General features: G+C 46.0%; 1 protein-coding gene across 2 annotated transcripts in view; it reads left to right on the top strand.

Moving 5' to 3' along the window:
- The first annotated feature begins 1,845 nt into the window (after positions 1 to 1,845).
- The window catches only part of PLEKHH1 (pleckstrin homology, MyTH4 and FERM domain containing H1), a 54,469-nt gene continuing 39,587 nt past the window's right edge, over positions 1,846 to 16,727 (top strand). For both annotated transcript variants that reach the window (XM_033187653.1, XM_033187652.1), the window contains exons 1-2: positions 1,846 to 2,177; positions 10,493 to 10,652. In XM_033187653.1, the coding sequence (XP_033043544.1) occupies positions 10,527 to 10,652 (126 nt within the window). In that variant the 5' untranslated portion in view covers positions 1,846 to 2,177; positions 10,493 to 10,526. The remainder of the gene's footprint in view (positions 2,178 to 10,492; positions 10,653 to 16,727) is intronic.

Raw genomic sequence — 16,727 nt, 5'->3', positions numbered from 1 at the left:
GAAATAACAATAACAACAACAATAAAAGTTGTAACTTGCCCAAGTCACATAGCTAAACAGTGGAAGAGACGTAACTGAAACCCAAGCCTCCTAAATTCCTAATGTAAGGTTCAGTGCACCTCTACCACCCTCTCACAGACTGCCAAGGGGACCTGCTCAGAGTTGGGCAACGGTGAGATGCTGCACTCTATGGGCCCAAACTCATTGAAACCAACAACTGAGCTGAAAAAAATGTGGAGCCTCTCAGAAGTCACCAGCTATAGGGGAGAGCATGTTCCTCCCATTCCACTCTCCATGGTGTGTCCTTTTTTACTATATAACAAAGTTATATTAAATGAGTTCTGGGCCGAGGTGCGGTGGCTCATCCCTGTAATCTCAGCACTTTGGGAGGCTGAGGCAGGAGGATTGCTTGAGTCCAGGAGTTCGAGACCCGCCTGAGCTGGTCTCATAAATGAGACCCCATCTGTACCAAAAAAAATTTTTTTTTTGCTGGGTGTAGTGGCATGTGCCTATAGTCCCAGCTGTTCACCAGGCTGAGATGGGAGGATTGCTGGAGCCCAGGAGTTCAAGTTACAGTGAGCTATGATTGTGCCACTGCAATCCAGCCTGGAGAACAGAACAAGAACCTATGTCCAAAAAAAAAAAAAAAGAAAAGAAAAGAAAAGAAAAGAAAAAGTGAATGAACGAATGAATGAATGAATGTCTTCTTAGCAAAATCCAACGAACTTGCTTTTGGGCTTCCTTAGGCAACTTCTGGAATGTTGAAGTGGGTAGCCTGAGCATTGTCCCACAAAATGGGGCTAATCTATCCCAATCCCCGTGAGCTATAAAGTCGTTTGCCAAGTTCAGCTGTTGAAGTCCTATTGGCCCAGTTAAACGTTCACTTTTGGCCTCCTGCACTACCAGCTTTCCTTAGTGTCTGGGCTCTCAAAACTTCTCCGTGAGAATTGCCTGGGGAACTTTAGTTAGAAATTCAGATTCAAACCCAGGGTGGGGTTGTTCTTCATGGTTCCTGAGATGAATCTTCCAAGGACCATTTGGAGAAACAGGCCCTGCTGGTATTTTGCTTCCGTTCAGGCCTTGACTGACAGAGAGCCTGCAGGGTTGAGGAAGAAGGCTCTGTTTTGAAAGGTGGATCCCTCCCTGCAATTGTCTCTATTTGCCTCCTCTTTACTCCATGTTCACCTAACCAAATGTTGAGTTTTCCAGCCTCTCTGGGTATGAGATTGCTTTGGGCGATCTGAGATTTGCAAATGTCTGAGAACGAGGGGCACAGGGGCACACTGATGACTGCCCTGCAAACTGCCTGGCAGGCAGGGTCCTCCTGGGCTCTCCTTTAAAATAATATATACATAAGCTGGCCCGGAGGCCCAGGCGGGACGATCACTTGAGCTCAGGAGTTCAAGTCCAGCCTGGGCAACATAGCGAGACCAGAGAATAAGTAAATATACATAAGCAAGTAAGTTACTCTCCGGGCTGTCGTAACTTCTTTTTTCTTTTTCTTTTTCTTTCTCCTGCAAATTGCAACTCAGAACATTTGGTCTGCCAGACTGAAATAAGGGCTTCTGTTCCAAATATCCAGACGTTACACTTCCCACAGGTGGCCAGGCAAATGCTGGAACCTTTGGCGGAGAGGGTCTGGTCTTGTCCCGCATCCCGCGAGGGTCCCCTCTATTTGGGGCCAAGCAGATCCCCGGGGCGCTCTGGCCGCCCCTTGCGGCAGCTGGTGCGGCCTCCTCAGAGAGCTCGGGGCCGCCGTCCGGGACACCCCGCCGCCCCCCCCACCGCCGCCCCAGGGACTAGCCCAGCGGTGCGGAGAGGTGGGAGGCTGGAGCCTGCTGAGGTCATTTCCTGTGCCTCTCCGCGAGCTGCCTGGAGAGCCCAGCCCAGCGCTCTGCCTTTAAGGAGCGGGCGGGGAGCCGAGGGGAGGAGGGCGCCCGGCGGAGCGTTGAATGGGACGCTGCAAGGCACGGCCGGGCTTTGTGCAGCGAGCCCGCGGGCGCCCCTCCCGCTCCAGTCTCGCCCCGCCCCGCCCCCCGCGACCCCTGCTGCCGCAGAGCGGAGAGCCGGCGGCCGCCTGGGACTCCGGCTAGAGCGACGCAAGGTCGGCGGCGGCGGCGGCCCGAGGGCGCCCGTGTGCCCGGTGCGAGGCAGGGACGGCCGCTAGCTCGCTGGAGGTGAGCGACCCGCGCTCTCGCAGCTGTGGTAGGCTGGAGCTGTGCCGCGGGGGAGGGCGTCAGGCTGCGCGCGGGGGACGGCCCCTTCGGCCGGGAGGACGTTCTTGAGCAGGTGCCTCCCTACCTGGAAGCGAGCTCCCAGCGGCGGGTAGCGCTGGAGCTCGCGTCCGGCTTGGCGACCCGGGCGCCCCTGTGGACTCGCGCCGTGAGGCCAGGAGGAGCGTCCCCCGGGAGGACCTGGAGTTGGGGATCGGCCAGATTCAGTCGCTCCCGGGAAGGACCCTTGGAGCGGACGTGCAGGCTGCCACCTTGCTATCGGTGCTCGCTCCCTTTCAACCCTTCCCGCACCCCTCCCCACCTCACCTTAGGTTATTTCTTCTGTGATTTCTGAGTGTTCTCTTAGGGACCTTATGGCTCAGGCTCGACTCTTAGGAGCAGGTCAGCCAAGCAGAAAAGAAAACAGGTTGGGCGCCGAATGACACAGAGCATTGTGTCCTAGGAGTCTTAGCGAGGACTGGGTCGCCAGGAACCAGGGGACCTAGTGGGAGTGGCAGAAGCAGTAAAGACCCTCATCTGGAAGGAAACTGGGATTTCTGCCTGCTAGGATATCTCCTCTATAGCTTTTACTATGAATCCACCTCATAAAACTCTTCCAAGACAGAGCCTTGGTTCAGATAAAACACTTGAAAGACCATTTAAAAACTTAAGTAGGAGAGTTATCAGTTCCTTCATCAAACTTTTTGGACTGTCTTCTATGTGACAGATACTGTGTGTAGGGCTGGTACCATCACTTAACACTTTATAGAACATCGGTATTAGTGTTTCTGCATATTATTAGCCCCATTTTCCAAAGGAGGAAACTGGGACTCTGAAAAGTTGTGATTTAGGCCAGTTGCAGTGGCTCATGCCTGTAATCCCAGCACTTTGGGAAGCCAAGGCAAGAGGAGAGCTTGATGCCAGGAGTTCAAGACCAGACTGGGCAACATAGGGATACCCTGTGTCTACAAATAAATAAAAATTTAAAAATTAGCTGGGTGTGGTGGTGTGGGCCTATAGTCCCCCCTACTTGGGAGGCTGATGATTCTGTCTCGTAAAAAAAAAAAAATGTTTGTGATTTGCCACGGTCACATAGCTAAAAAGGAAGAGGCATAACTGAAACCTAAGCCTCCTAAATTCCTAACATACGGTTCAGTCCACTTCTGCCGCCTTCCCACAGGCTGCTGAGGGCGCCTACTCCGAGTTGGGCAATGGTGAGGTGCAGCCTGTGACCCCAAACTCACTGAAACTAACAACTAAGCTGAAAAAATGTGGAGCCTCTTCCGCCCTCTTCAGAAGTCATCAGCTGTAGGGAAGAGCATGTTCCTCCCATTCCTGATAGAAAAAAAAAATCTGAAGAAATGTCTGGCAATTTAAAGTGTATATATCACTTACCCCTAAATTCCATTTTCTGGGACTTTATCCTTCAAATATACTCTGATGTATATGAAATGGTGTACATCATTGAATATTCATTGCAGCATTGTTTACTTTAGCAAAAGGTTGGAAACAATCTAGATGTCCATCAGATGTCATCTTATTGAAGATCTAGATGATCTTCAATAAGATCATGTAAAAGTCACACGATAGGATACATTAAAGCTGTTACAAAGCATGGAGAGAAAACGTGGCAGATGTGTATTTTGATGTAGGAATATCTCTAAGTTATATTGTTGAGTACAGTGTGTGTGGTGGGCCACTATTTTTGTGTGGGTGTGTGTATGCCACATACGTATGAATGCTTGTAGATGCTCTGAATATCTCTGAGAGAACACACAGAAACCCGTAACAGTGGTTGCCTCTGGGGAGAACTATGGCTGAAGTACAGGCATGGGAAGAAGCCTTACTTTGCACTATATACCCTTTTGTTCAATGTTCTAAAATAACTTTAAAAAATCATGTGACCTCCTCTCCAGATCTCCAGAGTTAGATCTGGTAGTGAGCACATTTTTTTTTTTTTTTTTTGAGCTGGAGTCTTGCTCTGTCGCCCAGGCTGGAGTGCAGTGGTGCAATCTCAGCTCCCTATAACCTCTGCCTCCCAGGTTCAAGCAGTTCTCCTGCATCAGCCTCCCAAGTAGCTGGGATTACAGGCATGCGCCACTAATTTTTGTATTTTTAATAGAGACAGGGTTTCACCATGTTGGCCAGTCTGGTCGAACTCCTGACCTCAGGTGAGCTGCCTGCCTCAGCCTCCCAAAGTGCTGGGATTACAGGTGTGAGCCACCACGCCCAGCCCAGTGAGCACATCTTTGGGTCACATCTCCTCTTAGGTTCTAGATGCTTAGGTCACATCAACCTCTTAGGTTGGTTTGCCTTTTGTTTGCAGATAACAATAACAGTCATTTATTGAGGACTTAGTGTGCACCGGGCTTTTGTAATATCTCCTTTAATTCTCAAAAAGCCCTGGCTGGGCACGGTGGCTCATGCCTGTAATCCCAGCACTTTGGGAGGCCGAGGCGGGCAGATCACGAGGTCAGGAGATTGAGACCATCCTGGCTAACACGGTGAAGCCCTGTCTGTACTAAAAATACAAAAAATTAGCTGGCATGGTGGTGGGCACCTGTAGTCTCAGCTACTCAGGAGCCTGAGGCAGGATAATGGCCTCCCAGGCAGGAGAACTTGGGAGGCGGAGCTTGTAGTGAGCCGAGATTGTGCCACTGCACTCCGGCCTGGGCGACAGAGCGAGACTCCGTCTCAAAAAAAAAAAAAAGCCCTTCATGATGTGATATATGAAATGGCCATTTTGAAGGCCGGAAAATGGTTAAATGTTGATGGTTTCATATGGTTCAACCAAATATTATTGTCCTCCTGCCCTCAATTTCAAAATGGAACTGAGTCTCAAAGAAGTTAAGCAAATGGCTTAAGGCCTCAGGATTATTTAGTGCCTGAGCTCATATTCAAACCCAGGCCTGTCAGTGCCAGAGCATGGGATCTTAGGTACTAAGCTGTTTCTCTTTGCTGTTTTTGTTCTCAAGGAATGTTGGACCTGGTTGTCCTGACCCTTTCTTTTGGTATCGAGGTTCCTGCAGCCTAGGACATGCTCACCTTTTCTGTCTCCCCAGATGTTGTGTGGAATGTCATGTAGGCACCCAGCAGTGGCCAAATGGATGTTGTTAGCTTGATCACATGACAATGCTGAGATCAGAGGAAGTTGTCCCTGTGTCTGCTCATGCCCTTCTCCCAGCCTCATCCCCAGAAAGGGGACACAAAACTGTTTCTTTCCCACAATTGACAGGTAGTCAGCCTAGTCTGGCAGAGCACTTTTAGGAGACAGTGGTAGCCTGTCACTAGCAAGTGGAAGTCATACAGATACTCACACTCAGGGAATGAACCATAGTGAGGTAACATGAGAGAGCCCGGTAGAAATTGTGCATATAACAGGACCTCCGTTGCCTTCCAATGCCTCCTGCGTCCTCCACAAGATAGAGGCAACGAGCTATTTTGAGGCCTGTGGTGACCTCTGACCTCTTTCTTTTAGGCTCCTGTATTGATTAGCTACCTTTGCAGGGAGCTACCAGGATATTCAGGCTGTAGACTTGAGCCTCAAAAGCCACAATATCTTTATTCATCTTTATATCCCCAATCTTGCACACAGGAATCACTTAAAAGTTGTTTGAATTAAACTTAATCTTGGGGTTGGGAGCGGTGGCTTTCGCCTGTAATCTCAGCACTTTGGGAGGCCAAGGCAGGTGGATCACCTGAGGTCAGGAGTTTGACCAGACTGGCCAACATGGCAAAACCCCGTCTCTACTAAAAATACAAAAATTAGCCAGTGTGGTGGCATCTGCCTGTAATCCCAGCTACTCAGGAGGCTGAGGCAGGGGAATTGCTTGAACCCAGGAGGCGGAGGTTGCAGTGAGCCGAGATTGCACCACTGCACAATCTGCCTGGGTGACAGAGCGAGACTCCGTCTCAAAAAATAGATAAATAAAATAAAATAAACTTAATCTTAGGCCAGGCGCAGTGGCTTAACGCACTTTAGAAGGATGAGGCAGGTGGATCACTTGAGCCCAGGAGTTCGAGACCAGCCTGGGCACCATGGTGAAACCCTGTCTTTACAAAAAATATGAAAATTAGCCAAGCATGGTGGTGCACGCCTATAGTTCCAGCTACTTGGGATGCTGAGGTGGGAAGGTCACCTGAGCTTGGGAAAGTTGCGGCTTCAGTGAACCATGATTGTGCCACTGCACTCCAGCCTGGGCAACAGAGTGAGACCCTGTCTCAAAAGAAAAAGAGGAAAAAAAAAGTAATCTTTGCATTTTATCAGTTTCTGGTCAAATCCTCAAACTTGCCAGAGAGATCCCAGGTCAAATTTGTGTTTTCTCTGATATAGGCTCTGAGTCTGGAGTCACCTAATGACTCCCTGTGCCACCTTCCCACCCATTCTACTCCCAGCCTCTGCCTCTGAGGCAGATCCCCACTGACTGCTGTGGCATTTCAGTCCCGGGTATTGGAGGATTCAGGGTATGCCAAAGCAGGTATCAAGACTATGGCAGTTTTCTGACTCACGTGCCAAGCAGTTTAGCAGGCTGGGTGCCAGCAGAATCAAGAAAACTATGAGTTTCACAAGACTGGCCAAGAGCTGGTCATAATTTTAGCTGGGTATTGGGGACATAGGGACTTATTGTACTATTCTCCCTATTTCTAATGTGTGATAGAGCATTCCAGAATAAAAATAGAAAAAAAAATTGAGCTGAGTTTTGTTCCCAGCTCACTTCTCCTCTCTCATTTCCCCATTTATTTTTGCCATTAATGTATTTATGTTAGACTAGCCTGTTAGTATGAGATATCTGCTACCACTACTGAAGCATCATCATGGGAAGAGGACAGTTGTAGATGTTGGGAGATCAGGATTCTTGGCCCAGTTCTGCTACTCTTTAGCTCTATGCAAGGCTCTAAGCAAGTCACAGATGTGATGAGTTTTCTCATCTGTTCATTGTGACTAATTGTGCTTGTCCTCCATCTCCGGGATAAAGAGAGAAATAACACATGCATCGCAATGCTTTGACAAGTTACAAACTCTACTGCAAATGTAAGGTATTCATTTTTGCTCATCCTTGTGCATTTTTATGGGAGGTATAAGTGCAAGGTGACTTAGCAGGTGAGGCTCAGCTTACTGGTATCTCCCTTATTTTATAGCTGTTGCTCAAACCACCTGCTTCTGTCGGAAGAGCCTCTGGGCCTTGGGTTTGGCAGCAGGCACCTTGCTCCTGATCTATCTCAAAACCTCTCTGCTCTCCTCACATGCCGAGGCAAGCCAAGCACGAGTCCCAACCTCCTCAGCAACTTGCCAGGGAGAGGATTAACCACACCACTTGATCAGTTCAGAACGATGATGTCACAGAGATGCTTGATTGGGGAAAGCATTCCCTAAACTAGCTATAATCTCAGATATCAGGGCTAGGCAGACACCAGTGACATATTTCCAAAATACTTGGAGATTTTGATAATTTGGGTTTTCACTCTCCCAATAGAATCTAAGCAGCAGCTTTGACAATCAGTAAGAGGGAATCAATATTATTCACACTCTTTCAACTACACAAAAGGATTACGTTTCCCTTGCCCACTGTTATTTCTTAGCCCTGAACTGAGTTGCAAGACTCCCAGGTCCTAGTCTCAGATCTGCTATTTTTCCTATTTATACAAGAAAAAGCAAAATCCCAGTAAAGGACAAGGAAAAATCAAACATGAAGCCTCCCAGCCTTCTCTGAGAGCCTTACAAGGTTCTGTTTTGTCTTTTCAGCTGTGATCTTAGCTCAGAGAAGGTCATGTTTTGTTTTTGTCTTTTGTCTTCCTGCCGTTCCAGTTGGTCCTAGTCTTTTGAGATGGGGATTGCTGGGAGGTCACAATGTAGGGATTGTTTAGATGACAGGGCTGGGAGAGCAGCGCTGAAGTCATGTGTTCTGAGGAGCCAAGAACCGAGCTCACTTGGTCCATCAGTGGTTTAATTGTTGGGTCCTTCTCTGCAGGTCTTATTTTTTAGATGAAAAGTCAGGATACATGGTAAGTGTCAGTGCTTGGGGAGATTATGGTGTCAGAATATTTGAGCCCAAGATGTCTTAGAAAATCTGGGATATAGGTTCATCCTTGTGCTAAGACTTCTGAAAGATCCTGGAAATGATTTCTGCCATTACCAAGTCTACCACACTCTGTGAAATTGGAATTCTTTTTATTTTTTGGATGGATAAAGAGCACAGAGTGGCAATGATCAAGGAATTTGGAACCAGAATCCCAGCTCCTCCACTAACTAGCTGTACAATTATCTGTAAATTACTTAGCTTCTCTGTTCCTCAATGTCCTCGTGTGTGTGGAGGACACACGGTCCTTACCTATTGTTTCACAGGTTGTTGTAAGGATTAAAGAGGCCACACATGCCTGGCGTACAATAAAGACTCAATAAACAATAGCTACTTGTAGTGTATGATGGGAGAAAGATACAAATAAAGGTCACATGCGAGGGGAGACGCACTATTGGTGATTAGCCCACCAAAGAGAGGCTAACTTTGCACTGTGGTAGTATCTGGCAACAGTACAGGATGTGGCTGGATTTTCTGAGGCCATGTGGCTCCTGAAGAAGGAAAAGGGGATTTTTGAAAAGCAACAAATTTTTATTATGGAAAATTCCAGGCATATATTAAAGTAGAGAGATCATATAAAGAACTTCCATATACCCATCAACCAGCTTCAAAAATTATCAACATTTTACTAATCCTGTTTCGTATATCTCCTCCCCTACTTACCTCTTACCATGAAGTATTTTAACACAAATCCCAGATATTATATTATTTCACCTGTATATCATAAAATTTCTAGCAGATGACATTTAAAAATCGGCCGGGTGCAGTGGCTAACACCTGTAATCCCAGCACTTTGAGAGGCTGAGGCAGGAGGATTACTTGAGGCCAGGAGTTCAAGACCAGCCTGGCCAACATAGTGAATCCCCATCTCTACTAGAAATATAAAAAATTAGCCAGGCTTGGTGGTGCACGTCTGTAATCCAGCTACTCAGGAGATTGAGTCATGATAATCACTTGAAGCCAGGAGGCAGAGGTTGTAGTGAGCCAAGATTGTGCCACTGCACTCCAGCATGGCTGACAGAGTGAGACTCTCCCTAAAAAAAAAAAAAAGAAAGAAAGAAAGGAAAAAAAAACCTAAAAAATTAACAATTATTCCTTAAAATCGTTGACTACTAGGGTGACCATGTGTCATGGTTTGGGACAGACTGAATTTATACTTTGTGGCAAGCATCATTCATCATAATGCCCTAGAAGGGGGATTTGAAAAATCCTGATGATGGATGTGTCTCCCAGGCATTCTTTTCTCGCCCTGCCTGTATCCCTCTCTCATGCACACTCATGCATCCTTCTTCCTTTTCTCATCCTCCATCCAGTATTTTTTCTCTAAATATGTCCTGGAGGCATCTGGGTGAATTCCCCTGGCTGGACATACTATAGGTGTCTACTTGATTTGTTCTGAATTTGTACAAATTTTTTTCCCAAAGACTTGTGGCTTTCTCCTGAGATTGCAGCAAAATATCTAGCAGTTTTCTGGTTTGCATCTTAGAACCTGAAGGAAATGGTGAGAATCTGTTCCAAAGTGGGATGGATGATTCGATGATAACAATGAACACAATTGTCAAGGACATTCAAAGCATTATATTTTATTTCCATTTTTTTCTCATCTAACATCTTATATAAATGAAATAGAATAAGAAATAAACTGGGAACCAGGGTTCTGCCTCTAATTAGCGATGTGACCTTGGATGCATCTGTTACCCACTTTAAGCCTTCCCTAAACACATCCCTCCCACTTTTCCCAGCTCCCATTCCCATTTATCTGCATGTCACTTGGCAACTATGACTACACTGTAATTAGATTTTCATAAGAGTTCCTTGAAAAACCCAAAGACAAGGAATTTCTCTTAGTTCTGTTTGCATCTCCAGTGCAGAGCACAGGGTCAGGCACATAAATAGCTATTTAATGGATAAGTTTGTTGTGTGGATAATTGAAAAACAAATGAGCCCTACTTTTCACTTCTGTCCAAATGAGACTAGGTTCTCCTTACAGTTTCTCAGGTTTCGCAGTTTCCTGAGGCTCTCAGCTAACTTACAATGGAGCGGGACATACTGAGCTGAGGAAGGCAGGAAGGGGCCCTGCGGATCAGTGACCGATTCTCTTCCCCAGCCCTGTTTTGTCTGTCCTTTGGTCCCCTCCCGTTCTTTCCCCACAGAACTCTTCCTCACACACTTATTTATCTTTTCCTCTTTCTGCATTCTTAGGGCTCCCCGGAATAATCCAGAAGTCGATTCCATCATGGCAGAACTCAAGGTGGACGCGCGGGCCAGCGTAGACTGGCAGAAACGCTGCCTGACTCTGGAAACCCAGCTTTTCCGGTTCCGCCTACAGGCCAGCAAGATAAGGGAGCTGCTGGCTGACAAGGTGAGTCCCTCAGAGCGGGGAGCTGCCTCTCCGCACACAGAGGTTTATGGCAGGGAGGGCCGTGTGAGAGAGAGAGAGTTGGGGAAAGTCAACTTTCAGTAAGATGCTTTTCCCCACATGCAAAATGAAACCCAAGGCAGTTTAAGACCAAACTCTGAGCAGTTTACTAAGCTATTATCTTGCTTGCGTCTTTGCTTGCTCATAAGGCACACCAAAGACTTGCTGCCGATCTTCTCGGTCCCCCATCACTTCCGGAGTCACCTGTGGCTGCAGCGGAGAGGTTCTATTATTCCCTTAACATTTCCTTCTCAGTGTGGGGAAGGATGGTGTTTCAGGAGGAAACAGAAATCTCTATCCTTCCTCTCACCCTTTGTTAAATAAATGAGCTACAGGAGGTGGTCTGCTTTCCTGGTAACAAGGACACAGGCTTTGGAGCCAGACCTAACTTGGCTCTGCCACTTACTGGTATATGACCCCGGGGAAGACAGGGCCTTACCTTCACCTCTAAGACAGAAACACAAATGTCTACTTCTAAGAGTTATTTTGAGAATTAGATCAGATCACATATGTAAAGGTCCTGACATAGAATAGGTCTTAAATGAGAATAATTATTTTATTTACAGGTTTGGGTGGGCTGGTCTGGGAAACTGACCACCTTTCCTAATGTTTCTGTGGGAAGACAACATTCTATTTTATTTTATTTAATTAATGTATTTATTTATTGAGATGGAGTTTCGCTCTTGTTACCCAGGCTGGAGTGCAATGGTGCCATCTCAGCTCACTGCAACTTCCGCCTCCTAGGTTCAAGTGATTCTCCTGCCTCAGCCTCCCAAGTAGCTGGGACTACAGGCATGCGCCACCATGCCTGGCTAATTTTGTGTTATTAGTAGAGATGTGGTTTCTCCATGTTGGTCAGGCTGGTCTCGAACTCCCAACCTCAAGTGATCCTCACCTGAGGTGATCACCTCGGCCTCTCAAAGTGCTGGGATTACAGACATGAGCCACTGCACTCGGCTGGAAGATACATTCTAAACTGCTAACTTTCAGAGGCATTCTGGAGCATAACCCATCTAGAGAGTGAAGACCTGCATTTAAATTTAAATGAATCAATCATTATGTGTACAGTTTTGTTTATAGTATCCATCTGCTTAGCAAACCCTTCTTTCATAAGTACAAAGGGAAAATTCAGCTCGCCCCTCTCCAAATAATGTCAAAGTCTCAATTAGTAAAGCCTGAATGGATGACCTGTTTTATTGATAGCTGGAGTCCAGCAGGACAAATCAGTGGCATCACCATGGCTAAGGGGAGTGGTCCTGGACTTGTCTGGACTAGAACTCTTGAACCTTGGGTCTGTTGGCATTGTTGTCTCCTAACTCAGACTTTGCAAAACAGAGATGTGCAGGGCTCCTGCCAGGTACTGCCAATAGAGGGGGATGGATATACATCAGGAAAGCACAGCAGACCTTAGACAGTGATTCTCAAAGTGTGGTCAGAACCGTTTGGCCAGAACCACCTAGAGTGCTTGTTAAGCATGCATACTCCTGGGTCCCACCCCAGTCCTCTCAATTGAAGTCTCCTGGGGGGTTGCTAATAATCTGCATGTTTAACAAGCTCCCAGAAAATGATTCTGTACATTAAGAAGTTTGAGAATCCTGCCTTAGGCTATGGTATGGGGGAGGGATGTGAGGGAAGGAAAGGATAAGTAGGGATTGACTCAGCCAGGCAGTCTGAGATATACCTCAGAGGGAAGAGACTTCTGTTTCTAGTAATATGGACAGCAAAATAACAAACAAACAAAAAAACCCCGCTATGAATCACCTGGAAATACTGGGTTAAATATTTAAAATATTCGTGTAAATGAAGAACTGAGCACTGAAAAAAGTAAGAAACGTCCTCAGGTAACAAAATGAAGAGGGGAAAGCCACAGTGGTACTGGACTCTGACAGCTGATTGAGGGGCAGGCGGCGTGTGGCTGGCCTCCCTAGAGTAATGTAAGGTTTGAAGTTAAGAGTTTTAACATCTGTGGGGATAGAAACGAGGACTGGCCAGCTGGAGGCTGGAGCTGAAACAGACTTCTGCATAAAGTCAGGACTATTATTTCTTTTGATTAGTGTCAGTATGAACAAAATTTAAAAATAAAAAATGGTCAGGAATATTAAAGGACTTACCCTAAATAACAGGGTAGACAAGAAAAGGAAAATCATTCACTGGCACAGGAGATGACAACAGCTTCTCCGACTTAGTTAAGGTTCTGGGTAGAAAAACAAGAGTAGAGTCTCCCCTGAGAACCTGAGGATAATCCTGGTTTAATGTTAGGATTTACACTACCTGTGTGGTTTAGGAAACTCAAGCTCTGGGCCACTGATAACGCTGGGGAGCCTGGTAGGGACAGAAACAGAGTATACATACCTCAAACCAGTAGAGTGAGGAAATGAAAAAAGGAAAGTCTATTAAATCCAGATAGGGACAAGAAAATAATATATCGAAAAAAGGAGTAAACAGAAGGGACAAATGAAGTGGCAGAAATAAATCCAAATATGTTAGTCACAAGGTGACATATATATTACAGCATTGATGTATGAAAAATTGGAAACATACTAAATGTCCATCAACAGAGAGACGGATAAACATATTCAGTGTATTTGTACAGTGGAATACTACATTGCAATTAAAAATGAATCGAGTAGAACTACATTTGTAAGATCAGTAAATCTCAAAAATCAGCACTGAACAAAAAACATCTGAAGGATATATACAGCATCATACAGTTTATGTACTTCTAAAAACCTCAAAGACAGTACTGTTTATTGTTTCTCATCCCAGATCCATGCTCATGGATTTTATATATTTGGGAATAAGCATATGATTTAAACAGAACAAAAGCTCTGCTGCTAAAAAAAAAAAAAAAAGTTGAAAACACTGTCTTAGATTACAACAGTTAGAACCATTTAATGGCTAACCTGGGGGTTGCAAAGTCAAATGTTTACAGGTCAGCTAGATAAGTGAAGAGAGCCAGGTGGGTCCTGGGAGAACGTGAAGGTACATGCTGAAGCCACTTATTGCCATAAGAAAATGTAACCTCGGGTTTTTTTTACCATATACAAATGAGGTAAAAATATAAAAACAGCCAAGTGTAGGGTCAATGCCAGGGGGAAGGGGATAAAATTGGAGAGAAGTACGCAGGGCTTCAACTGTGTCTGTCATGGTCCATTTCTTAAAGACAAACATCAGAAGCAGATGTGACAAAAATTAAGGGTTGACAAAGCTGAATGGTGGATATATGGTTTTTTGGGATGTTTTTAGATAAAGTGACAAGTGACAGGTAGATACATGTTTTTTGTTTGTTTGTTTGTTTTGAAACAGAGTTTCTCTCTTGTTGCCCAGGCTGGAGTGCAATGGCATCATCTTGGCTCACTGCAACCTCTCCATCCCAGGTTCAAGTGATTCTCCTGCCTCAGCCTCCTGAGTAGCTGGGATTATAGGCATGCGCCACCACACCCGGCTAATTTTGTATTTTTAGTAGAGACGGGGTTTCTCCATTTTGGTCAGGCTGGTCTTGAACTCCAGCCTCAGGTGATCTGCCCACCTCGGCCTCCCAAAGTGCTGGGATTACAGGTGTGAGCCACCACGCCCAGCCGGCAGATACTTGTTTTAAAAAATTATTCTCCTCAGGCATGGTGGTGCGTGCCTGTAGTCCTAGTGACTCAGAGGCCAAGGTGCGAGGATCGCTTGAACCAAGGACGTTGATGCTGCAGTGAGCTGTGACCACACTACACTCCAGCCTGGGTGACACAGCAAAATCCTGTCTCAAAGGATATATATATATATATATATATACACTCTACATATTTCTGTTTGCCTAAAATATTTCATAATAAATGTTTTAGAGTGCCTCTCTACCGTATTCCTCAGGGGCCAACAGAGTGACTGGAAAGCCTTAGCCACATTATAAACACCATACCTTCTTTCTCTATAGCCCCTGGAGTCTGGGTAAACTGAACTTTCATAATATTGACACCTTCTTGTCTTCAAATCTGTCTCTGATCCTCATGTAACCAGAATGCCCTCACATAGAAATGTTAGGGGTGCATAGTGTGATGAGTCAAGAAAGGGGAAAGGCATAGACACGGCAGGAACAACTGGGCATGTGGGAAGGAAGAGGGGAGAGACACAGATCTGGACTAGGGACCATGGGGTGGGAGACTTAAGTAAAGAAAAGGACTGGGACCTTAGTCCGACACTGGATCCCTTGGCAGGAAATCTTAAGGCCACAAACACCATGTTGGTCAATGTCAGGATTGTGTCTGTCCTCTGCAATCATCCCTAAACCAGTAAGACAGGTCCAGCAATTCATGAGATGCTTTCCCTAGCAGAGCCAAGACAAGTTATAGATCCCAGGAAGAGATGCCTTGGGTTTCTTAGGAGAGCTCCTGCTGGGGCCAAGAATCATGCCAGTTCCCACCTGCACTGGGAGAAGCCATGTCAGTTGAGTCTCTGGCCAGCCCTCTCACCTACCTGCTCCCCTACCTCTCTACACAGCTGCCCTGGGACATTGCATGGGCAGATGACTGCAGGCTGCTCACTGCTGGCTGTCCTGCAGGGTGAGCAAAGCCTGGGTGCTTCTCTGGGGGCCGGTCTCTGCTTAGGATCAGACCTGCCTGTGGTCTGCGGAGGCTTGGAAGAATGCCCTTCTTCCTACCTTGACACAGCCTAGTTGCACCTGACTCCTTCGTACAAAATTGTCTTTGTAGTCAGGGAATAATTTGTGCTAAAAAGAATTTTTTTTAAAAAGCAGAAACACCAAGGCTCTTAGAAAATCGCTCACCTAAAGGAGAGAGAGCCGGATGAAGGGAGAGGAGAGTCGAGACTGTGCCTTTGCTGTTACACCTCTGGCTCTGGTGTGCTATTGCCATGGTTACCCAGCCTGCCCGAGCCACCCCATTCTGGAGCCAGGTTAGCCGTGGGTTCCCTTTCCTTCCAGTAGAGGAGGCTGAGGGAGTGGTTAATGACTTGAGATTCACATCTTGCCCTGCTCTGCTCATCATTTTCCCTTGCTGTCTTTCTTGGCCTGCTGGAGAAGCCACAAAGGCGATTCAGATCAATTTAAAAATTGATACTGTTCTGAGAGGCCACATAAATGGGTATGAAAATGTGATTCTTCCTTGGACTTTTTCATTCTTGCTAAACCTGTTTCTCAGTTATCCTATCAGAAAAGTGGGAGTATAGTATCTATCCACAAAAGAGCATTGTAGGAATTATCATTATGAATTCATGGCATCAATATTAGAATACAAGGTTTTTCTTTACTCCCTATCTGCTTCTTTATGCCAAAAGGGCTTTGAGTGTATTAATACAAGAAGAAATAGGCCAGGAGTGTTGGCTCATGCCTGTAATCCCAGCACTTTGGGAGGCTGAGACAGGCGGATCACCTGAGATCGGGAGTTTGAGACCAGCCTGACCAACATGGAGAAACCTCGTCTCTACTAAAAATACAAAATTAGTCAGGTGTGGTGGCGCACGCCTGTAATCCCAGCTACTCGGGAGGCTGAGGCAGGAGAATCGCTTGAAACCGGGAGGCGGAGGTTGTGGTGAGCAGAGATTGTACCATTGCACTCCAACTTGGGCGACAAGAGCAAAACTCCATCTCAAAAAAAAAAAAAGAGAGAGGGAAGAAATAATGTGACAAAACATATTCTGTTTGTAGCTTAAAAACTTCTAAATGAAGCAGTGTTTACCAAGTCCAGTTCCAGTGCAACCATGTGTACTTTCGCTGTATCCCAATTGCTCGCCAGTTTTACCAACCAAGGTTTTGGAGTATAACTCAGTTTTTGATCTACCTACCAAAAATTTGTAGTTCAGAAATTTTTCTGAGTGGATAAATGGTTCCATTCACTCCTCTTAAGCAAGAGAACAATGGATGTTGCTCCTCCCACCTCAGATGGATTATACAGAGGCAGCAGTTCAGCTTAAGTGCCAGTCTCACAACATATGGGTAGCCCAGAAAAACATATCCTAAAATATCTCATACTTTGTGACAAGGCCAGGTACCATAAAGGAGAATACAAGGATGAGTTG

The sequence above is a fragment of the Trachypithecus francoisi genome, unplaced genomic scaffold (assembly GCF_009764315.1).
Source record: "Trachypithecus francoisi isolate TF-2019V2 unplaced genomic scaffold, Tfra_2.0 Lachesis_group3, whole genome shotgun sequence".
Lineage (NCBI taxonomy): Eukaryota > Metazoa > Chordata > Mammalia > Primates > Cercopithecidae > Trachypithecus > Trachypithecus francoisi.
Note: the sequence above shows the minus strand (reverse complement) of the source record. Positions and strands in the feature narration are given on the sequence as shown.